Genomic DNA, 25,282 nt, shown 5'->3' with positions numbered 1-25,282 from the left:
AGATTAGTAGGATGCAATAATGTTTTTTTTTTTTTTCAAAGGGATCATAATCATTGCTGCATTTAGTTAGATATTTATCTGTGCCACTTTCTGAAAACAATTGGGACTACTGGATATTGTACATATTGTGATACTGGTTATCAAAGGCACCATTAATTTCTTCCTCCAGAATACCATGAAATGGTAACCTACTCTGAAGGAGAAGTGATGAATATTTGCTGAACAGAGCATGCTGTACAGTAAGAAAATGAGAAAATGGTCAAAAGCAAGAAGTTGATGTTCTGGTTTTCCTTCCTGCTGCTTCACAGCTGCTAATAGTCCCAGTGAGTGGTCCCAGGTTGGTTCTCCCCTGTCAGGTACTGAGATAAAGCTAGTGAGCTTTGATATTCTTTACTGTGCTGTTGCTTTTCACTTTATAACACTAAATTATTGTGGTTTCTAATATTTTACAGGAGTTGTTGAAATTTGAAAGGAGCTTAAGTTCATATAACCAGCAAGTGCTGAAAGTACATCCCCAAATGACACATAGGGGTAAAAGGGCTTCCTAAATGGATAAAGCTGAAAAAGGAAAAGACAGTTTGCCACTACCCAAAGGGGTCACCAGCCAGGCAAAGTGACAGAGACCTGTGATCCATATACAGCTGCTTATAAGAGGACAGGACAACTTTGAGAGTCTTGGAAGTCACTAATATTCATGAGATTAGCCAACTGCTCTAGCTCATAGAAGCTTAGCAGCCAAGAAGTCACCACAGTTAAGTCTAAATAAAGGACAGATGATATCTGTGCTGTATTCTCTTGGAACAACAGTGTAGGTGGGTGGTATGGGGACTGGAGGAACAACTGATGCTCTTTTAGTGTAAAGTCAGGATTCTAGAACAAAGGGTATGTGCATGGGTCAAGAGGAGGCCACAAAATAGCAACGTATTGATTATAACTGCTTGTAATAAAGTCTTCTGTTGTGAATAATCGGGAAAGGGAAAACTGGCAGCCGATGGAGAAAAGAGTCATGGAAATAGATGACAGAAGAGAAGCAAATTCTTTTATATGAAGATGTGGTGGAGAGGAGGGAAACTGAGGCCCTCAGATTGGGCCTCCTGCAATTACAGGGACTCTTTCCTAGTCACTCTCCTCTCCTTGCCTTAGAAGGAGTGGAAGAAAGGAGATCATCTTTTCTCAGTGAGGCATCCTTCACACCTGGTTGTACAGTGCCTAAAAGAGGAAGGCCCTCAAAAAACATTTGCTGAATAAATGAATGGAATAATAGATGGACGAATATATGAAGGAAGAAATGTGTGACTGAGGAAGGCAAGAGAAATTAAATTTAGGTAAGAGATATTTGAGCAAGATGTAATAAGGTCAGAGTCTTCTAGAAGATCCTGTATGAAGTAAACATGGGCAGAACTAAAACTATAAAACTCATTAGGCTGAGGAGCAGTTGCATCCTTGGCTTGTATCAGGCTGACTCCTTTTGTTGAGAGACACTTTGAGTATAGGAATACACTTTCCTGGTGTGTATCTAAATTACTAAGCGTATCTGAGGCCAGTTATCTAACAGAAACTAGGAGTTGGGATCTATTAAGTTTCCATATAGTAAATAACTTGCAATTTTTAACAGTGCAGAGACCTGTACATTTATGCCACTTACATAAGATCTGCCCACACATTTCTGTTAAAAAGAAGTTACCAAGTTCCTTAACTTTATTTTTAGAAGTTGAGTTCTTTGTTTGCTTCTGAATGATCTAACTTAGTTTCTTTTAGTTTGACAAAAGTTTAAAATCAATGGCTTGCTTAAAGCTGTGCTATAATGGCCCTGAATTTAACACAGCACAGCTGGAAATTTCGACCTCAGCGAATGACATCTACTAAGCCAAAAGTTGAAATATGCTTGTAGGTACAGAACCAGATGCTTTGAATTTGGTGAGACCCTGGTAGTCCATTGAGTTTGTCTGTGACATGCTCTTCCTGCTGAAAGATGGGTGAATGAGAGCTCCATGATCTTGACGGCATGGCCTTCCCTTCTTCTCAGCGAGAGGATGACACACTGGTGGCCATTTCACTGGCTATGGAGCCCCCAGAGCTTTGTGCTCTCTCAGGGCATTTTACAGCTCTTTTTCATCTTGGATTATTTTTATTTTTTTTCCTCTCCCCACCCTGATTTTATTTTTCAACTTTAAAATAGAACAAACGTTCCTACCTGTCAAAAAATGGAAGCAAGATTCCTTTTAATGAGCTCATTCCAGGACAATTCTTGTTTGTGTCATAGTTCATTAGTATGACTGATCTCTGCTTATAGATTTTTGTACTATGGCTTCCATTGAAACGCCCTTAAAAGGTACATGCTGCTCACTGTTTATTCCAAATAACTAGTGAGATTTGGGATTCTGATTATAATCTAGTGACACCCCCCCACTCCCTCCCCCTCAGGAATACATCTGAGGAATCCCTACTGTTGTAATGATAGGTCTTCTAAAGCATCTATGGCCATTACCCAAGAACTGATTCCTTGCTGGAAATTATCTTGGACAGAAATGCCATCCCTTCTTGGCTTTGGTCAAACCACACTTCTTTGTCCTCAACTTCTCCAGCTGGCATATGCCTTGGTCAGCAGGCCAAATAGGAATGTGATTTTCCCAGCTGCTTTGGATCTGTTTTGCTTTCCATATGCATATTTACTTGGTTGCAGTTCACAGATGCATTCTGTGTGTGTTGTGGAAGAAAAAACATTCAGGGAAAAAGGTAATCAAACGTAGTTTGCAACATGCAGATCTTAATTGGTGTCTTTGTGCTTCCAAACCTTTTCTTGAGCAAAGAATAGTAACTTGGAGTAGTAATTTGCAGGCATGGCTTAAACCGAATCTGGATCTTCTCTGTAATATCTAAATTTGCAGTGACAGTTGTGGCTCAGTAAAGTGAATGAGAATGTTTCTCTTACCATTTCCTCCCTTTGTGTATCAGTTATGATTACAGAAGTAGGAAAAAGCTGGGCAAAGAGAGGAAATGGGAGAAGAGAAAGGAAACATACATACACACAAGAGGAAAAGAAAGGGTGGGAAACAACTTTGCCTTGAGATTTTATGGTCAAAAACAAAGCTGTAGAGCAAAGAACTCTTTTATTTCTGGGGACAAGCACTGACCTAGGGAATTGTTCTTTTGATTCGTCCTTTGGCAATGCTCCCTTCCCTTTTAGGATCTTTTATAGTTTGGGTGCAGCAATGCCTGAAAGTTGAAGGGTGGCTCTGGCTCCCTCTGGACAGATTCTGGGTGCTCACTGCTCCCCTTGGCTTGGCTTTCTTAGGCAAAAGAACCCCCCCACTGTACACCCTGGGAGACAAGGACTTGGGCTAGTGCATTTCAGAATGAGTCATGTGCCAATGTAATAATTCTATCAGTGAGTTCCCTGACTCGTATTGGTCACCACAATGGTGAGGACACATCTAAAATGTCTCTTCTTTTTGATCCTTCTATGAATCATATCAGTGCCTACTGTGACATCCAGTGACGAGTTAAGGAGAAGACAACTGCTGGAATATGGCTAATGAATTTCAGGGTCCTCATGGTGGAATGTATTCAAATTAAGGGTTACATGTGTAAAATCCAACCTGGTAGGGAGGAGAATCAATATTTATTATGTCAATCTAATGCCGATGATGGCAGATCATATGCATTCAATACTTCTATATGCCTGACCTTGTGCTACAAGCTTTCCATATATCACCTTATTTAGTCCACAGGAAATCTGTGAGGCAGTTACTATTATTACCTTGACATATGAAATGAAGAAAAACAACCCAGAAAAGTTATGGAAACTTACTGAAATGACACAATGGCTCTTAAATTTGGATTGAATTAAGAAACAGAAAAAGTCCACATCCTAATTGTTTAAAATTATATTTTAATTTAGTAGACTTAAGTAGTGTTCCTAAATATGGTTCTTAAACATAAATATTTTAGACATGGCTAATTAGAGACTTTAAGGTAAAAAAGTAACATTTATGTTACTTTATAGAAATGTCAAATAGTAAAACAAAAAGTAGTCAGAAACATAAATTCTGATCATGTTCTCTCTCTCTCTCTTTTTTTTTTTTTAAAGATTTTATTTATTTATTCATGAGAGACACAGAAAGAGAGGCAGAGACACAGGGAGAGGGAGAAGCAGGCTCCAAGCAGGGAGCCTGGCGTGGGACTCGATCCTGGGACTCCAGGATCACGCCCTGGGCCAAAGGCAGACGCCCCATCATGTTCTCTTTTATTTGCAAGGCATTTCCTTTATGTTTTTCCTCTTATAGGTCACTGAAGGGGCCCAGTCATTCCAACTTGTAGTCAGAACCCACCATTTGCAAATACCACATTTAAATTTGGTGAGTTACATGATCTTCTTTCTGGTCCTCAAAAATCTCAGAAGCGAAAATCAATGAAACCAGATACTCAAAAAATGCATAGACAGGGAATTCTGATCTAAAGTAACCACAATGCAATTCTAATCCTGTGAAGGAAAAAAAAATGTTTGCTTCATTTTTTCCCCTGCAAAACTCATGTAGCAGACTGCAATAGTGTCTACAGGATGGCTAACTGCTGAGTCTTTGATTTAATGAAAACTTAGGGAAAGCAATTCAACTCACTGCAGGGACTGCTTTGTTCTTCCATTATGATTCTTTTTTAATGAGAAAGATGATTGTAAGGATAAGCTCTATTCCTCTGAATTTTTACACTAATTACATACAAAGCACTATTTTGGCAGAAGGGGACTTATCTCCTTCAGGCAATACAGTTATCATCTTGTAACCACCCTTCAATCTCCCACATGAACACTGAAGCTTCGTGCCAAGAATGAGTGTTGCTCTATGCCAGCTCTCAGCATGGATAGGTGAATGCTTAAAGATTTCCCAAATTAACAGTCAACAAGGACTCCAGATAAGACAGAGAGACAATCCATCCTCCAAGCTTGTAAGCTGTTTGGAATGAAAGAATTCACTTAAGGCCATCCCTTAAGAGAAGCATTTGGCATGGGGAATGAGGGACGGTCTGATGTATAGTGTGTGTGTGCATGTGTGTATGTTTTTGTGTGTGTGTGTGTGTATGTTTATATAAAGATTCATTAAGAAGACAAGATAGCGTTGCATATGTCATTTTCCTTTAATCTAAAGATGATTTAAGTGATATTGAAAGTTCTGTGTAAGGTATCAGTCTATTTGAGATTCATCCACTTTAGCACAAATGGGACATGCTCTGTTGGATACTCTTCACTTTGATTAAGACTGTGGAAGACTTGATTTGGTGCAGATTCACTCTGTAAGCACTGCATATGTATGGAGTGTTTGTGTTTTCACATTATTTAATGGATTATAAACTTGATAAATCATAGTTCATGTCAATAAGCAAGGTCCTTGGAGTAGGTTTTTTTTTTTTTTTTTCTTGGAAACTATATTCATTCTTGTAGTCTAAAAGCATGTCATATGAAGTGGGAAGTTTTAATTGTGACTTCCTAATATCCATAAGGGACTGAGGGAATAGCTACTATAGTTTCCCTGTTGGAAACTCTGAGCCTAATGAGACATTATTTTAACACGGTAACAATAGAGAGATAATAGACAGTTAACTTTTTTTTTTTTTTTTTTTTGCCTTTGGTCAGGTGTATTAAAGTATAATTTACATGTGATAAAATCCATCTCTTCTAGTGTGGAGCTTGAAGAGTTTTAACAAATATATACAGCCCTGTAACCTCTACAACAATCCAGATCTATAGAACATTTCCATTACCCTGAAAGTTCCCTTGTGCTCCTTTGCAGTCAATCTGTCTCACTTCCAGGCTCTGGCAACCACATATCTATTTCCTCACCTTATAGTTTTGCCTTTTGCAGAACATCATATTATAATTCAGCATATAATTACATAGTATGAAAGCTTTCATGTCTGGCTTCTTGAACTTAGCATAATGCTTTTGAGATTATTCCGTATCGTTGCATGTATCAGTAGCTTATTCTTCTTTATGGCTGAGTGGTACTCCCTGTATGAATTCACCGCAATTTGTTTATCCTTTCACAAATTGGTAAGCAGTTGGGTTGTTTACAGTTTTTGGCTATTATGAATAAAGCTGCAATGGACATTTGTATAGAATTCTCTGTGTGGACATCATGTTCTCATTTCTCCTAGAAGAGTATGACTGATGGGTCATATGGTAGGTGTATGTTTAACTTTATGAGAAATTGCTAAGCTATTTTCCAAAGTGGTGGTATCATTTTGCATTCCAAGCAACAGTCCATGAGAGTTTCAGTTGCTCCATATGCTGGCAGATTGTTTCAGTAGAATTGGACTCTAGTTTTCTCTTGTGATTTTCTCTAATAATTTCCTGGTATGGTTTGTGTATATTCCCCTCTTGCCCATGCCCCATGTTTTCTTCTCCCGTCCCCAACAGCATAAGCATAATTCCCATGGAGTGTCTACTAAGGATTCATCTGAGTACCTCAATTCCTGAACTACAACCTTCCTATACTATGGAGGCTAGAATTTTGCAATCATACTTAAATAAAAACAAAGGCAACTTAACAAGGAATAGGAATGGAGGTTTGCCAGGTAATTTCCCACAAGGGAGAATTTTTAAGAGGCTCCCATGAATATTACCTCACCAGACTTAGGTAAGTGACAATAATATTTCCACCCACAACTCTCAAGGTTGTTATAATTCAGTATTTACACTTGCCAAGTGCTTTCTTATACTGGTAATCCACTAACAGTCCTCCTCAGTGACTTAGTCAAGGTTATCCAGAGAGCTGGAAACTGAGCTTTGTGTGAGCATAACTTGGGTTTTTGCTCTGAGAAAATCTTGGATCCTGCTTTAACTCTTTTCACTGCTCTGGCTTGTGTTTTTTAACTTCCTATGGTACCAGTCAAAGAACATTCTAAGAAAGGCAAGGCGCAAAGATTCACAGAGGATTTTTAAAAAAAGGATCAGTTTCTTAAGTCATACTTAAAAAAATAAGATCAACTCAATTTAGAAAATAGAAAAGGATTATTTTAAATCACAGTGACTAGTGGACTCTTTAAAACTACATATCCAGATAATATAATAACCGGGATTTTAAAAGAGGATTGAATTTCATAGGAGGACTATCTCAGTAGAATCTAAATACAGTATATGATTAACAGAACTTGGGAGACAAGATCTTCAAGGGGCCTCTAGGATCTGATAGATACCTAAGTTTCCAAGATGTCATTGTAGCTTCTGAGAGGTCTATATTATTTTACCTGAAGTCCTACATTTCTTCTATTTACATGGATATTTTTAATCTTGCAACATTGGTAATTGAGAATTTAGCCTATGTAATTGTATGTAAGAGGTGCAGTGTTTCTGCAGAGAACAAATATGAAGCTTGTCTAGTGTGGGAAGAGGTAGCAATTACTTACTGATTAATGTTTCCCTAGCTACCACCAAAAGGAGAAATGCTTTTTTGGCATTATCTTCTGAGAAGAGCATTCATTGAAAATGCTGAGGGCTATGGGACCGGACCATTGGGCTATTGAGTTGCATCTAGCTGTTGTGTGCAGGCAAAGCTGTCGTTTTTATGTATTTCTCTCATTTTATGTATTACTCTCTCCCTGTCCTGCCCTACTTCAGTGCCCTGGGTAGGAAAATGTTGATGGTGGGTAGGGCAGGCAGGGAGAGTGAGTGCTTAAAATGACTGAACAGAGTTCATGGCCTCCCCACTTATAACTGAAATTTGAACTAGGATTTCTGTCTTCTGGAGTTTAATGCTCAAGATGAGGGTATTTTCATGAAGAGTATATCTTGTGTTTACTTTTCAGTATTTTCTCTTCAGAAAAAATCAAGGGGATTACACATGGTGATGTGTTTAGAGTGCTCTGTTAGTACTCTTAGAAACCTGTTTCATTTTCATGCTAACACAAAGAAATATATAAATGACTCAGTAAATACTTTAATGTCCATGTTTCAAGAATTTGCTGAAAAGCAAAATATATACACTACCCATCAAATTGCTTTTAGCTGGAAACTTGTCTTTTATTTAAAATTGGAAGAGTTTATAAAAATATATTTCAATGAAAAAGCAAAACTTCTAGAATGAGTCACCAGGAATATATCTAATGAAGATCAATGGTGACATTTTATTTTCTTTCCAGGGTCTGTATATGAAATGAAGCAGACACTTCCTTATTTGTTCTTTCATTACCGATACCCATTTCTTTTTTTATCACCATGCCTTAAGGAGGAAAACAAAGATTGAAAGGCTTTTATTTTTCCCCTCAGCATCCTGCCTTTGCCCCACAATCTTTTCCTCCTCTATCACAGAGTAAACTGTGAATGGAAAAATAAAGAGGAATTAGGAAGACAAGAACTGAGAAAAGCTGGCAGATGAAGAAAAAACTAATGTTTAAAAACTATGGTTTATCTACACTCAGAAGTTAAAAATTGCCAGGAGAGGAACCATGGGTATCTATTATTTAAGAACTGCTGAAACTAGTTCTGGGAAGCAGCAGGATTCTTATAATAATTGATAAAAGAAGTTTATGGGCAAAAAGTGTGATGACATATCTTTTTCTTGATATCCTATCTTCACTTTTGTTTTTAATAGGCTGTCACATTTCTTATTTCTACAACATAAATGCAAGAACTGGCTGGGCTTCAGTTAGACCCCACCCTGTTCTTTCTTCTTGTTTAGAGTCTCTGCCTTTTGTTTTTCTCTGCTTCCTGATTTCAGCTAGCATTACATGGAATTTTAAGAAAAAAAGTAGATATGAGGAAGAATCTTTTGAGAATTTCCTAGGCAAATCCATAAGTTTTTGGAAGTTTCACTGTACTTTTGTAGTTATATTCTTGTGAAACAATAGGAAAATATATATATTGGTCTCTGCCCCCAGTTTGTGGCACAGAGCTCCTACAACTCTTATAATTTCCCAAAGTAGTAAGAGTACGTAAGATCATCTTTATATCCCAATATCTGGTCTGAGACCTTGATTCCTGACATAGTACTCCTAAATCCCTTGGAGTTTCCAGGGTGATGGCAATGTCTTTTGTCCTAATGAGGTGACTTTTGGTGGGTTCCAGGATAGGGACTGGTTACCACAAAGTGCAAGCTATGATTAGAAATGTGGAATTCTCAGTCTCACCTGTTAATTCTCTGGAGAAGGGGGAGGGGCTAGAAATGGAGTTAATGATCAATCATGCCTATATAATGAACTTTCCATAAAAATCTCTGAAGTAGAGGATTCAGAAAACTTCAGGGTTGATGAACACATAGAGGTGCAGAAAGAGTGGCGTTCCCAGAGAGGTATGGGAACTCTGTGCCCCTTCCCACATACTTTGCCCTACTCATGTCTTTCATCTGGATGTTCACTATATTATTTAACATACCCTTTTATAATAAACTGATAAACAGTAAGTAAACCATTTTCCTGAGTCCTGTGAACCACTCCAGCAAGTAATTAATCAAACCCCAGAAGGAAGTCCTAGGAGTCTCTGATTTACAGTCTATCAGTCAGAAGCAGAGGTTACAACCCAGACCGCAATTGGCATCTGAAGTGAAAGGGGCAGTCATATGAGACTTAGTTCTTAGCCTGTGGGATCTTATGCTAGCTATGTCTAGGAAGACAGTGTCAGAACTGAGTTCAAGTGTAGGACAACCAGCTGGTGCCACAGAATTGCTTGGTATGAAAAACACCACATATCTGGCGACAAAAGTGTTCTAAGTGTGATACAAGTGTGAGATAAAAGTGTGATAGTGTGAGAGTAAAGGAAAGATACACAGGAAGAGAGCTGAGCTTTTCTTTATAATTCCTGAAGCCCTACTATCTACATACAGCATGAGTTTGGATTTCAGACTTTACTTCAATGAGTACATTTTATTTGCCTGAATAATTTCTTAAAAAATGGTTACTATTAACCCATCGAAGTTATGGCTAAATTCTCAGTGGAACTACTTGTTTGAAGTACATTTTCCCCCCTGTAAAGTTGTACTACTGAAGTTCTTTGTTATGAACAGCAAAATCTTTTTGAATTTTAGAACTATCTGGAATAAAAACATAGCATCAATCAATGAAAGGGTTAGATTTAAGCCTGTTCAACAAGATACACATTTCTTAAGGAGGATGGTGGTCAAATTTTTGTAGGAACCAATTAATAATTAGGGACAATTCAGAACCCCAGCTTGAACTGGAGTTATATTGGAATTTCTATTGGAATCTGTTGTTTCAAAGTCTTTGGTCACTGGTTCAGTGCAAATCTGGTAAAGAGAAGGCAGTTTAACTTTGAAGTCCAATGTCCACAAGGCTTTTGTCATGTCACCAGGAACACTTCTGAAGAGCTTCTGGGATTTATCACATTCTATTCACATGTGACAATTATAACCTTTTAAAAGTTGTACAGTTAAAATGAAAAAGAAATATTTGTTTAAAAAATGCTCCGGAGACTAACTTCCTGCAGTTAAGGTGGCCTAAGGTAATGTCAAATTAAATGGTGGCTTGGCGGGATAGGTGACGTCTGCTCTGGGAGAACTGGAAAGACAGTAATTTTGCTCAGTCCTAATCTGCAGGCCTCTGGGAGGAGTGGTCAAGAAGCACCAGGAAAGGGGAAGGAATCGTGACTATGAGAGCACCTCCCCTGCACACACCAGACTTTCCATCCTCTCATCCTCTTTGCTCTGCTGTTCATTCCCTCTCAAATCTTGAGGTACACAACGAAAGAGGTTATTATATCTCTAGAACATAGTACTGAATCAGCCTATACAAAATTAATGTAATTACTATGTTGATTTCCAGATGTTAGCTTAATGCCAGCCTATTAAAACTTCTAAAGATGAAGATTAAAACAAACATTCTGAGTAAACACCCACATAAAGACATGTCAAGTGAATCTAGTGATAATCTGAGGGAATGGCAGAAATGTCCAGAGAGGACATTTTAGAAATTGAATCTCTCCATTACTGACTGGGATAAACAGAATTTCCCAGGCGCTCTTCAATCTTGTTTCCAAAGAGCCTCCAAATTTCTTGTCCTAGTCCCTGGTCTTTCGTCAGCTGTGCTCTCTCCCGTTACCCTGTATCCCCATATCTGGGACTATATCCTCTTAACTTCATTGCTGTGCCTCAATAGACCTTGCACCAGGGCTGGTTTCTTATTCAGGGTTTTAAAATTCAAGCAAAACCCCTTCCTTTTATTCAAAAGTATCTTCTTTTCCTCCTGCTGCCTTCCCTAGGACCTACATGGGATACAGGGAGTCCAGAGAGGCACAGGCAGGCAAAGGAACTGGTATCCTAATTTATAAAATTTTGGGTAATAATACTTATTTCCTTGGACTGAAGGAATAAGAGAGATAACTTACATACATAGTGTCTGGCGTATTATAGAATCTTGATAAAAGGTATTGTTATAAATATTAGGTCTTTTGCTACATTTAGTTTTCAAAGCTTTACTGACTGAAATTTTCTCTTTCTTAGAATGACTCGATTTTATTTTTTTCCTCATGAAGGTTTTTGTTAAATTTCTGGATTCCTGGAAAGTAAGATGGACAAGAACCCATTAGTGAGGACTAATTACAGGTCACCATCTCATAGCCTAGACTATTTAGTCCTAAAAATTGGAGAAGATAAATTCACCACTTTCCTGTAGTTTTGTGGGCTTTCTTTTTGGCATTTGTAGTGTTCAAACTATTAGCTTCCAGATCATGCTGAGGAAATATAGCTGAGACTCAATGTCTACAACTTTTGTAGTCTGAGTTTTGCATTGAAATTTTATTCTTAAATTAATTATGTCTACTGTGGTTAAACTTTAAGAAACAAACACCAATAATACAATTTTTTGAGAAGTAAATGAAACTAGCTTTTCCAATACTTTAAACAAATCCAAAGTTAAATTGGAATTCAGTCCCAATGGAATAAAATCTAGTTTTGGACACATTGTTTTAATTTAGCAATATTATTCTGGATGGCCATTTAAATAATTAGAGTAAAAATGAGATACTTGATACAGTTCTTACAAAGTTTCAGAGAAGTATGACTGTTAGGATTGATGAATAAAGCTATTCATGTATCCTTATTTATTATTCAGGTATATAATTGTCTTTAAACCTATTAATGATTATTTTTCAATGCATATTTCATAGCCAACAGCTCCTAGGGGCGAACTGTTGGCTATTTCTGAGCCAGAGAAAAGAGTTTTTATACCAGGGTCAGCATTATAGTCAAAAGGTTCTGAATTACACTCCCCAGAGATACATCCCAAGGATTTCAACTTCAGTTGCCAATTAAAAAGTTTTTCTTGTATTGATTCTTGGAGGACTTCTTTTCTCGCTTTAGCTATTTTAAATTTAGACAGAAGATCTCACCTGACCATTTGTGGTAGTTTTCTTTCCTTTTTTCCCCTTTATTATTATGAGAGTTGTTTGTGTTTACTATATTTATGTTTCTTGTGACACTTTCCTAAAGAATATACATTTGTCTGTAATTCCCTTGGATTTCTCAGGACCAGCATTAGTGAGGACAGATGTTTCAGGCCTTTCCAGCATCCAGGGAAGCACTCTATTTAGATTCACTGAGGGGTACAAGGAATGTTAACAGAAATTCAGATAGTGAGCAATTGTACATTTTGCCTATACATGCATTTCCTACTTCCCGCTGAATTCACACAATTTATGCTTCTTTGTGATTTATTTGTTCATTCTGTTTGCTTTATTATTGCAAAATAGAAAAGTGAGATTTGAGGTCTTGAATTGTCTTATGATGCTGTATGTGAAAAAAAGTTAATTTAGTCACGGCTCATCATTCTTCTAGATGTTTGTAAAAAATAAATTGAGCTATATTCCAAGCTACATATGCATTTTTGCATGCTTACCTTGTCTGACAGCTAGTGTGGTGGTATAGACCAAGAAGAGAAGGATGTAATTGAGGAAACTCTGAAAGACTGGTGTATTGGCATGGAAATCTTCTGACAGGTACTTGCTGGTCAAGCCAATTCCACAAATAAGAAGAGATAACACCTGGCCCAGAGCCACAGAGATTAACATCTCCCTGAAAAATAAAGAGAAACAGCAAAGATCAGCAGGAAGTCCATTAAAACACTAACAGTTAAAATTTATTGGGCACTTGCGCCAGTCACTAGGTTCAATGCAATAAGTAGTACTTTTTTTCATCCATCACAGCAATCCTACAAGCAAGGTGCAATTATTAGTGAGGTTTTATAGAGGGAAAAAAACAAAGTTTAGAGGGGTTAAGGAATTTGCTCACTGTCACATAACTAGGAAATGGCAAAGCTGGGATTTGAGACCAAATCTCTCCAAGTAATCCTGGCTTCTAGCCATGGCACTCTGGAGCCTGTGGGGGGAAATTAACCTCATCCCTGATGCCCACCATTGCGTTCATTAAGCATTCAGAAACCTGAGAGAACACCGGCACACTGACAAAGAAGCACTATATTGTAATCTTATCCTCAGGTTCTCATTCCAATAAAGACAGACTCTTTTTTTTTTTTTTTTTAAAAGACTGAAATCTTGGATCCAGGAACACTTAGGGGAAGGGGGTGTACAAACCCCCGACAATCCAGAGGGACCATCTCCTTTCCATTTCCAGATTTTGGATCATAATTTGCCCTAACAAGCACTAATAAGCACTGATCTCTGCTCCTCTACACAAGTTACAATCGCTTGCACAGTAAAACTGCTATTTGTGAAGGAAATTTAGTTACTGAGGTGGTATAATAAAACATTTCAAATTCTGTAAATATTTTCTGTGGCTTTTTCATAGGCATTGTTGACCATTGTAGTAGGGACTAAAGGCCAGAGTCAAGGGGTTCACTTTGCAGAGAAATAAAGTGCCCATATGGGTTTTATGATCATATAAACCTGCATCGTCTGATTCAGGAAGAGCCCCTGGAAATAAAGCAGGCTTTTGCCTTCCCCGAAAGTCCCATCTGACTTTCCTGCTTTATTTTTAGAAACAGAAATGTAAAATAAGCAAGCAGTAGTATTTCTAAACAAAAAGCATTAGTCAGAGGACTTGCAATGTTACATATTTCCTCCCCCACAGTAATGTGAACCCATCTTTCTGGAAGGGGCACAGAGTCCTGAGCAGGTATCTGCATCATGTCTTGCTTAAAAAAAAAAAAAAGAAAAAATTAAAAGGCATCCTTCACATTTTGGTCATTCCATTTGTTTCCATGGGAGGAAAATTGTGGCAAGACATGAGGGCCCATGCAGAAGGCTTTCTTTCCTGAGATTAACCTGTAAAATGCTGGTAGAGGCTTCTCACTGGTTGCCCTGTTTACAGGTATTGGCCCTGACCCCTGAATTCAATCTTTATTAAGGAACCAAAGAGATATTTTAAAACACATATGTTTAAAATGTCAGCCTGCTGCTTAAAATCCTATAATGGTACCCCATAAAATATAGTGATCTAGAAGGCCTGTAGGTACATCGTCTACATAGACGGCTTCCAACATTTCCTCCTATCCCTGTGCGTTCATGCTGTTCCTCTCATCAATTTCTCCTTTTCTAACTCAGTTTATCTTGTGACTTACTTTGACCAACTATGTAGGGGAAAGGATGTCATGTGACCTTTGGGCTAATCCATAAGAAGCTCTGTAGCTTCCATTTTTTTGCTCTCTTCAGATACAGCTTGCACGTAAAGAACTCAGGCAACTGACTATTGAGAGGCCACATGAAAAGAAAAGGAGACTCAGCCAATGCCACCCCAGCTGAAGCACCAGACTTGTGAGTGAGGATCCTGGATTCTCCTGCCCCAGTGGAGCAGTACCAGCCTGTGCCACATGGAACAGAGATAAGCCATTCCCAGAGATGGCTGCCCAACTGGAGAATTATGAGAAACAATCAATGGCTGTTATTTTAGGACATGACATTTGCAGTGGTTAGTTATGGAGCCAACAGGTAACTGAAAACAAGGCCCTAAATGCCCTCCCTTCACTCTCATTACCTCTAGAGCTTTACCTTCTGCCTTCCCCATGAAGCCAGAGCTCCAGTCTACAGAGCTACTTACACCTCAACAATGAGTCATGGTCTTCTTTGCTGGCATTCCTTTGCATTTGTTATTATTATTCTAGAATGTTCATCCTGCCTTGATCTATCTGATTCCTATTCATCTTTTAAGATTTGGCTTAGATGTTACCCCCTTTAAGAAGTCTTACCTGTCCTCTTTTCCCTGGGATGTTTCTCCTTTACATCTCTAGCATTGTATTATAATTACTGATTTTACCCCCTTTTATCTTCTGCCAGACTGTGAAGTCTGTATGATGTGCTTCACTGTATCTATAGCTGGGCAATACCATTCAGGGGAAGAAGAAAATGAAGGAATTCAAAGACAGTGCAGAGATAGGGCTAGGCAACCCTGAGCAGTTTTACTGAATTGAAAGGTGATAAAAAAGAAAGGCAGAGGTAAAGAGAAGTACTAGAATTATACATACAAGGGAATATTACTTAGCTATCAGAAATGACAAATACCCACCATTTGCTTCAATGTGGATGGAACTGGAGGGTATTATGCTGAGTGGAGTAAGTAAAATGGGGAGAAGGACAATCACTATATGGTTTCACTCATACGGGGAATATAAGAAATAGTGAAAGGGATTATAGGGGAAAGGAGGGAAAATGAGTGGGAAATATCAAAGAGGGTGACAAACCATGAGAGACTCCTAACTCTGGGAAACGAACAAGAGGTAGTGGAAGGGGGGATGGGGTGAATGGATGATAGGCACTGAGGGGGGCACTTGATGGGATGAGTACTGGATGTTATGCTATATGTTGGCAAATCGAACTCCAATAAGAAATTATACATATTAAAAAAACGGTTTTTAAGTCACACTAACAGAAGTGTGATATTCACTAACAAAAATCATGATAAGGATCTGGTTTTAGTGGAAAGATAACAAATATTTTTGGTATATTGAATTTGAGCTGCCAGATGAACTTCCAAATGATCCAGCAGTATTAGAAACAAGAGATAAGAATTGGATAGGGAGATCAACCAGGAGATACATATGCAGAAGTGACACACCTAAGAGTGATGAGTAAAGTAGTAGAAATGGATGATTATCACCAAGGAAGGGAGAGAGAATAAGAGGGCCTAGGAAAAATCCTTGAGGAATCCCCAGATTGGGGTTAAGGGAGAAAGAAGAGGCACATCATTGGAGTCAGGAATGTTTAGAAGGCTAAGGGCAAAATCAGGATAGTTCTTGCTATCAGGGAAACCAAGGAAGCAGAGACTGTCAAGGGAGGAAGTGGTTGTGATACTGAATGTTGCTAAGAGGGTAGAGAGAATGAGGACTGAGGGAAGATAATTTGTAGTCACTGCTAGCTTTTGAAAGACCAGTTTTGGCAGAGTGGAGAGTACCAGAGCAATACTGGTATCATGGAAACCAAGGGAACAGAGAATTTCACAGAGGGAATAGTTAGCTGTGATAAGTAGGCAGGAAGTGGTAAGATATAAAAGTGTTGACTTTGAAGAATTTTGAATAGGTAGCTGTGATAAGTAGGCAGGAAGTGGTAAGATATAAAAGTGTTGACTTTGAAGAGTTTTGAATTCTTCAAAGAGCTCTTTGAAGAAGTTTGATCTAGTCCCCACAAAACACCATCATTACAATAATTGCTAAAATAATAATGTATAAAATGATTTAAAAATTTTACTTAGAGTAGATTCATGATTATCCTCTCACTGGGTCATTCTTGATTACTTGCATAATAAGTTATGTCCTTAAGTGGAAGAGAAATGGGGAGAGTTACAACTAATTGGTTGCTCCCAATGCTGAGAATGTCCACTGGAAAATACTGGGTATGGAGTAAATTTCCTTGGGAAAGAAGGTCAAAAACATGCTAATTCCTGCAGTAGCTTAAATTACAACATGGTATTCAAAACCTTGGCAATATCCTATACCTTTCTTGAACAAAATCAAGCCACCAAAAATGACTGATCAGTCATGTAAGAGAAAAGAATTTTAGTCCTTCTGATGTATATGTACCAATATACTATAAAACAGCCATCTATACGTCAGGCACTATATATGCAAGGATGAAAAAGAAATGGTCCTTGTCTTTGGGGAGCTACTAACTGAGATTTTGGAGCTGAGTTCCCAAATAACTTACTACAAAATGAGGCCGGTTAAGGTGAAATAACAATAATAATTCATATTTAATAAGTTCTCACTCTATGCCAAGTCCTGGGCTTAATCTTATATATACTATCTTATTTAATCCTCATAATAACCTACAAGGCAGGTACTACTTTTGTATTTATTTCTTATAGAAATGTGCTGACACATTGTGGGCACATTCTGAAAGCTTATGGTGCAATCAATCTGCTTACCAGATATTAATCTACTTTCTGGAGTTTTAAAAATATAGTATTGATTACATTAGTGACTGTTTAAATTCAAAGAGACTAAAGCAGTAGTCTCAATACAGAATAACTGGAAGACCAAAATATTTAGAAATCTATTTTCCAAATATTTTATACCTATCTACTGTATTTATCATTATACATTCACAGTATATATTTCTACTAATTTATACTATATAACTGTATAAATAAATATGCAAATATTTAAATGTTTTACAGATACACATGTATATACTATAAATCAAATTAATAAAAATTATCTCAAAAATAATTTTTTATTACCTAATAAATGTCAGATATTATACTAGACACAGAATAGTATGATGACTAGTATGATGAATAAGCATGTGCACAGATGCTAAGGAACTCAGTTTCAAGTAGGAACAGAGCTGGCTACATAACTACAGGTCCTAGTGAAAAATGACAATGTAGGGCCCTTTGTTCAAAAAGAGGGACTAAAGTGATTATAGGTACACACAAAAGGTTCTCCCTCTCAACTTGTCTGGTTTCTTTCTTTTTTTTTTTTATCTCGTTACTTTTTGACCCCTTTCACCCGTTTCTCCCAACCCCCAATCTCCACAGCTCTGACAATGACCAATATGTTCTATTTATCTATCTGCTTGTTTTTTTTTAATAAGAAAAAAAATGGAGTGATATTTAATGTTGCTTAGAGAAGAGAGTGAATGAGGACTGATGGAAGATAATTTGTAGTCACTGCTAGCCTTTGAAAGACCAGTTTTGGTAGAGTGGAGAGTACCAGAGCAATATAAAAGAGATCATACAGTATTTGTCTTTCTCTGTCAGACTTATTTCATTAGCATAATGCCTTTAGATCCATCTATGTTGTTGCAAATGGCAAGAATTCATTCTTTTTATGGCTGAATAATAATATACACACCACCCTATATGCACCACAATTTCTGGATCCACTCATTAATTGAGGGATTATGGTTGTTTCCATATCTTGGCTATTGTAAATAACACTGTAACAAACACAAATATGGGGGTGCAGAAATCTCTTCTAGTTAGTGTTTTTATTTTCTTCAGATAAATACCCAAAAGTGGAATTGCTGAATCATATGATAGTTCTATTTTTTAATTTTTAATTTGTTTGAAAACTTCCATACTGTTTTTCATAGTGGCTGCACCAATTTACATTACAACCAATAGTACAGAGAGGTTTCCTCTTTTCCACATCTTTGCCAACACTTATTTTTTTACTTTTTTTATAATAACCATTCCAATAGGGTGTGCGGTGATATGTCATTGTGGTTTTGATTTGTATTTCCCTGATAATGATGCCAAACATCTTTTCATGTACCTTTTGGCCATCTTTATGTCTTTGGAAAAGTGTATATTTTGATCCTCTGTCCTTTTTAAAATTGGATTGTTTGTACCTTTGTCATTGAGTTTGTTTATTTTGTTTTTGTTTTTGGCATCGGCTTGTATGAATTCTTTATATATTTTGGATATTAGCCCCTTATCATATCCATGATTTGCAAATATTTTCTCTCATTTAGTAGTTGTTTTCATTTTGTTGATATTTTTATTTGTTGTGTGGAAGCTTTTCAGTATAATATAGTCTCACTCCTTTTTGCTTTTGCTGCTTCTGCTTTTGGTGTCAGGTTGAAAAAAATCATCACCAAGACCTATGTTTTCCTCTAGGAGTTTTATGGTTTCAGGATATATGTTCAAGGCTTTAATGGATTTTGAGCTAATTTTTGTATGAGATAGTGGTCAAATTTCATTCTTTTGCATTTGGCTGTCCAATTTTCCCAGCACCATTTATTGAAGAGATTGCCCTTTCCCCATTGTATATTCTTGGCTCCTTTGTTATATATTAATTGACCATATATGCATTGATTTATTTCCGGGCTTTCTATTCTGTTCCACTGATCTATGTATTTGTTTTTATGCCAACACTATACCTTGTTAATTACTATAGCTTTGTAATAGTTTTAAATCAGGAAGCATGATGCCTCTAGCCTTGTTCTTTCTCCAGATTGCTTTGGCTATTGGTTTTGTTTTTGTTTTTGGTTCTACACAAATTTTAAAAATATTCATTCCATTTCTTTGAAAAATATCATTGGAATTTTGATAGAGAATGTATCGCACCTGTAGATTGCCTTGGACAGTATGAACATTTTAACAATACTTCCAACCCATGAGCACAAAATATCTTTCCATTTATGTCTTCTTCTTCAATTTCATTAACGTCTTATAGTTTTCAATACAAGTCTCTCAACTCTTTGGTCAAGTTTATTCCTAAGTATTTTATTGTTTTTGATGCAATTGTGAATGAGATTGTTTTCTTTAATCCCTGCTAGTTTGTTACTAATATAAAGAAATGCAACAGATATCTGAGTATTGATTTTGTAGCCTGCAACTTTACTGAACTCCTTTATTAGTTCCAACAGTTTTTGATGTAGTTTTTAATGTTTTCTGTACATAATATTGTTATCTGCAAATAATGACAGTTTTACCTCTTCTTTTCTTTCTTTTTTTTTTTTTAAGATTTTACTTATTTATTCATGAGAGACACACAGAGAGAGGCAGAGACATAGGCAGAGGGAGAAGCAGGCTCCATGTAGGAGGTCCAATAATGGACTCCATCTCTGGACTCCGGGATCACGCCCTGAGCCAAAGGCAGATAGATGTTCAACCGCTGAGCCACCCAGGGATTCATTTTATTTCTTTTCTTGACTAATTACTTTGGCTAGGACTTCCAATACTGTGTTGAATAAAAGTGGCGAGAATAGGTATCCTTATCTTGTTCTTCATCTTAGAAGAAATTCTTTTAGCTTTTCACCATTGAGTATGATGTTAGCTATGGGCTTGTCACATATGGATTTTATTTTTTTAATTTAATTTTAATTTTTTTAAAGATTTATTTATTTATTTATTTATTTATTTATTTATTTATGAGAGAGAGAGAGAGAGAGAGAGAGAGAGAGAGGCAGAGACACAGGAGGAGGGAAAAGCAGGCTCCATGCCGGGAGCCCGATGTGGGACTCGATCCCGGGACTCCAGTATCGCGCCCTGGGCCAAAGGCAGGCACCAAACCGCTGAGCCACCCAGGGATCCTCACATATGGATTTTATTATGTTGATGATACCCACTTTGTTTTTGTCATAAAGGGATGTTTTTGTTTACAGCTTTTATCATAAAAGGATGCTGAATTTTGTCTAATTCTTTTTCTGCATCAATTAAGATGATCATATGATTTTTCTCCTTCATTTTGTTAATGTGGTATATCACAATGACTGATTTTCAGGTGTTGAGCCATCTCTGAATCCCTGGAATAAATCCCACTTGATCATAGTGTATGATCTTTTTAATGTATCGTTAAATTTGGTTTGCTAACATTTTGTTGAGGATTTCCGCATCTATGTTAATCAGGGATATTGGCCCATATTTTTTTTTCTTGTATGTCCTTGTCTGGTTTGATATGAAGATAATGCTGCCTTCATAAAATGAATTTGGAAGAGTTCCCTCCTCTTCTATTTTTTTTTGGAAGAGCTTGAGTAAGGGTTGGTTTAATTCTTCTTTGAATGTTTAATTCAATTTACCAGTGAGGCCATCTGGTCCTGGACTTTTGTTTATTGGGAGGTTTTTGATTACTGATTCAATGTCCTTACTAGTAATTGTCTTGTTCAGATTTTCTATTTCATCATGATTCAGTCTTGGTAGGGTGTATGTTACTAGGAATTTATCCAGTGTTCTAGTTTGTCCAATTTGTTGGCACATAATTGTTCATAGCAGTCTCTTTGATCCTTTGTATTTCTGTAGTATCAGTTATAAAATCTCTTTCATGTCTAACTTTATTTAAGTCCTCTGTCCTTTTTTCTTCATGAATAAAAGTAAAGCCTTGTCAATTTTGTTTATCTTCTCAAAGAACAAACTCTTAGTTTCTTTGATTTTTCTCTATTGCCTTTTTAGTCTCCATTTCATTTATTTCTGTTCTAATCTTTATTACCTTCCTCTCCTTCTCTCACTTCTTTCAAGTTTGTTTCTTTTCTGGTTCTTCAGGTATAAAGTTAGGTTGTTTATTTGAAACTTTTCTTTTTTGAAAAGTTTTTTTGAGGTAGGCATTTATCTATTTTTTTTTTCATTTGCTTCAAGGTATTTTTTTGCTTCTCTTTATATTTATTCATTGATCCATTGGTTGTTTGGCAGCATCTTGTTTAATCTACACATATTTGTGAATTTTCCAGTTTAATTCATATAAATAATTTCTAGTTTCATACTAATGTGGTCCGCAAAGATGCTTGATAGAATTTCAGTCCTCTTAAATTTATTAAGACCTGTTTTGTGGCCTAGCATATCATCTATCCTGGAAACTGTTCTAATTGTGCTGGGGAATAGTATGTATTCTGTCATTTTTTGGATGGAATGTTCCATACATACAACTGTTAAGTCCATCTGATCTAATGTGTTTCTTTAAATGAATATTTTCTTACTGATTTTCTCTCTGGATGATCCATTGATGTAAGTGGGGTACTAAAATCATTTACTATTATTGTACCGTTGTCTATTTCTCCCTTTAGGTCTATTCATATTTATTTCATATATTTAGGCACTCCTATGTTGGATGCAAAAATATTTATTTACAAATGCTATAACTTCTTGTTGAATTGACCACTTTATTATCATGTAATGCTCATTTTTGGGTCTCATTCTAGTTTTTGGTTTAAATTCTATTTTGTCTGATATTAAGCATAGGCACTCCAGCTTTCTTGTGGTTTCCATTTGCACTGAATATCTTTGTCTGTCTTTTTACTCTCAGTATGTGTGTGCCCTTATATCTAAAGTGAGTCCCTCGTAGGCAACATAAAAATGGGTCTTGTTTTTTCATCCAATCAGCCACCCAATGTCTTTTGATTGGAGAATTTAGTCTATTTACATTTAACATGATTATTGATAGTTACGTATTTATCGCCATTTTGTTAATTGTTTACTGGCTGTTTTTGTAGTTCTTTTCCATTTCCTTCTTCTTCTTTTGCTCTCTTTCTTTGTGATTTGATGACCTTCTATAGTGGTTAGCTTATATTCCTCTCTCTTTATCTTTATCTTTATATTTACTATAGGCTTTTGCTTTGTGGTTGTCATTAGATTTACATAAAACAGTTTATAACAGATATTACTATTTTATTGAGAATTAAATTTTTATAGATAAGTAAATTGATGCTTAGAGGGGTTAAGCAACTAGCTCAAGATCACAGAGCTAGCATGGGGAAGAGTTTAGATGAAAACTAGGTGGTAAAAGTCCAAATCCCAACTTCTTATTACTATGCTTTACCAGTATTAGGCTGCCAAAAAAAGGGGGGGGGGCTCTTTGCCCTCACAAAGGCACAGAGCACAGTGTTAGAAATCACATTTGCTGTGTTTTAGAAGTATTCTGGAGATGGTAAAGATAAAAAAAGCCATCTAGATTGACTAATGAAAATTCTTCCACCAAGACCTCTGTCATGTATGTCTTCTAACAGGAGATCAACACAGTCTAATTCTAGTTTCTTCAGCTAAAAAAAACAGCAAATCTTCAGTAATTAATTTCTGCTTTTAATTAGTGACCATGTCATTTAGCTGCTTTGGTATGATTTGATACAAAATGCAAATTATTGTTTTATCTGTCATGATAATAAAAATGATTTGTAAAACAGGAAGGATTGAAAGGAGCCTTTTATCAGATGAGTTCATGAGTTCTTTGCGAATCATAGAAAGCTAGATTCTGTAGCTATTGTGGTCTACTCATCTAAACTAAGCTACTAGAGTCACCAAAGCAAAATAAGTAAATAAATAAAAATATAAATAAACCTGGATGTTGACTTAGATAGCAAACTCTGCTAGTTCTGCCTCCCCAGCCATGCCATCTTCTTCTCATCAAATTCTCTTTTGTTGTCTTTAAGCACTGGACAAATTCTTTTGGTAATCTGTTTCACAGAATGACCTCTTTACCACTCTCTCTATTTTAGGATTTTTTCAATTCACTTATTATTGCCTTATCACTCTGAACTATGGTGTTTTGTTTTGTTTGTTTGTTTTGTTTTTTTGCATAGGTAACCACCACAGTAGATCTGTGTCCCTTTATCTAACTCTTTATAATCTGAAGACCCATTTTCTCCAGAAAGCCTCGTTTTGGCCACTCCCTGCTCTCCAAGGCTGAGTTAAGTGTCCTCATTTGTATGCTCCTATCTCTATTCCTACTCACCAAGGTCTGTAACTCATAGCTCCTGAAAGAAAGGGAATATATTCTATTCATTTCTATGTTCCTGGTGCCTTGAGGATTGCTGGATGGAAAAGAAATAGATGCTCAATAAATACAGAATGAATGAATAAACATGTTTATGAGTGAACTAATATTTATAAATGAGAAAGGGCAAAGTCTTAGAAGATTTGAAAGATAACTGCTTATCTTACCTTGAAAAACTACTAGTTTTGAAAGACAAAACCAACCTTGTTTTTACTGTATTCCATCTTCCAGTTAGACACTGAGTTAATAAGCTATATTCTGTTGCTTTTTTGAACAAGCCTGGTTAGGTACTATCTTGCAAGAATGATGCTAAATATGGTGTTGGGTGGAATTCTGCACAGAGAGCTGTTGGTTATTCATGCAATATATAGAATAACACTCCAGATGCATTCTAACATAGGAAACATAGGTCCTATAATTTTAGTAGCAGAAATTGAGAGGAAACTATGATATACACTTTCATCTTCTTTGTTTATGCATTTAAAAGGACATCCTATCCACTTTAAATTCAAAATGACTAGACAATGAAAAATGCATGAGTCTCAGGAAAAGTAGTGCTGCTGGGAGCTGAATACCTATTATAATACAGCTTATATTCATAAAGACTGACATAACCATTACCACAAGCACTTTATTCTGTTAAAGAAATAGACTTTAGAACCTTGTGAATAAGCCTGTTACAAATTAGATATTCAAAATAATAAGATTTAAAATAAAACATGAATTGAATCTTGTTTTCCTCTCTCAATATAAGAATACATTCTTTTAAAAGGGTATGAAAAATTTCAACATAGTGTTATATAATCATATTGCTTTGTAATTCTTTGGCATGAGAGTGAAACAATTATGTTATCATTTTGAATCAAAGCACGTCAACCTTTCTTTTTTTTTTGGTATATTTTTTATTGGAGTTTGATATGCCAACATATAGCATAATACCCAGTGCTCATCCTGTCAAGTGCCCGCCTCAGTGCCCATCATCCAGTCACCCCAACCCCTTACCCACCTCCCTTCCACTACCCCTTGTTCATTTCCCAGAGTTAGGAGTCTCTCATGTTCTCTCACCCTCTCTGATATTTCCCACTCATTTTCTCTCCTTTCCCCTCTATTCCCTTTCATTATTTCTTATATTCCCCAAATGAGTGAAACCATATAATGTTTGTCCTTCTCCTACTGACTTCCTTCACTCAGCATAATACCCTCCAGTTCCATCCACGTTGAAGCAAATGGTGGGTATTTGTCATTTCTAATCGCTGAGTAATATTCCATTAAGTACATAGACCACAGCTTCTTTATCCATTCATCTTTCGATGGACAGCGAGGTTCCTTCCACAGTTTGGCTATTATGGACATCACTGCTATAAAATTGGGGTGCAGGTGTCCTGCCAGTTTACTGCATCTGTATCTTTGGGGTAAATCCCCAGCAGTCCAATTGTTGGGTTGTAGGGTAGCTCTATTTTTAACTCTTTGAGGAACCTCCACACAGTTTTCCAGAGTGGCTGCACCAGTTCACATTCCCACCACCAGTGCAAGAGGGTTCTCCTTTCTCCACATCCTCTCCAACATTTGTTGTTTCCTATCTTGTTAATTTTCACCATTCTCGCTGGGGTAAGGTGGTATCTCATTGTGGTTGTGATTATATTTCCCTGATGGCAAGTGATGCAGAGGGTTTTCTCATGTGCTTGTT

The 25,282-nt window shown here is 36.7% G+C and overlaps 1 protein-coding gene across 6 annotated transcripts in view; it reads right to left on the bottom strand.

Moving 5' to 3' along the window:
* Positions 1 to 25,282, bottom strand: part of SLC35F1 (solute carrier family 35 member F1) — a 389,817-nt gene that overhangs the window by 132,308 nt on the left and 232,227 nt on the right. For 3 of the 6 annotated variants that reach the window (XM_077900929.1, XM_077900939.1, XM_077900949.1), the window contains one exon: positions 12,838 to 13,013. In XM_077900929.1, the coding sequence (XP_077757055.1) occupies positions 12,838 to 13,013 (176 nt within the window). Of the gene's footprint in view, positions 1 to 12,837; positions 13,014 to 14,930; positions 15,034 to 25,282 lie in introns of those variants that run through there. The other 3 variants (XM_077900959.1, XM_077900977.1, XM_077900968.1) reach the window with 3 other exon arrangements.

The sequence above is a fragment of the Canis aureus genome, chromosome 1 (genome assembly GCF_053574225.1).
Source record: "Canis aureus isolate CA01 chromosome 1, VMU_Caureus_v.1.0, whole genome shotgun sequence".
NCBI classification, from domain to species: domain Eukaryota; kingdom Metazoa; phylum Chordata; class Mammalia; order Carnivora; family Canidae; genus Canis; species Canis aureus.
This window is presented reverse-complemented; position numbering and strand designations above follow the sequence as displayed.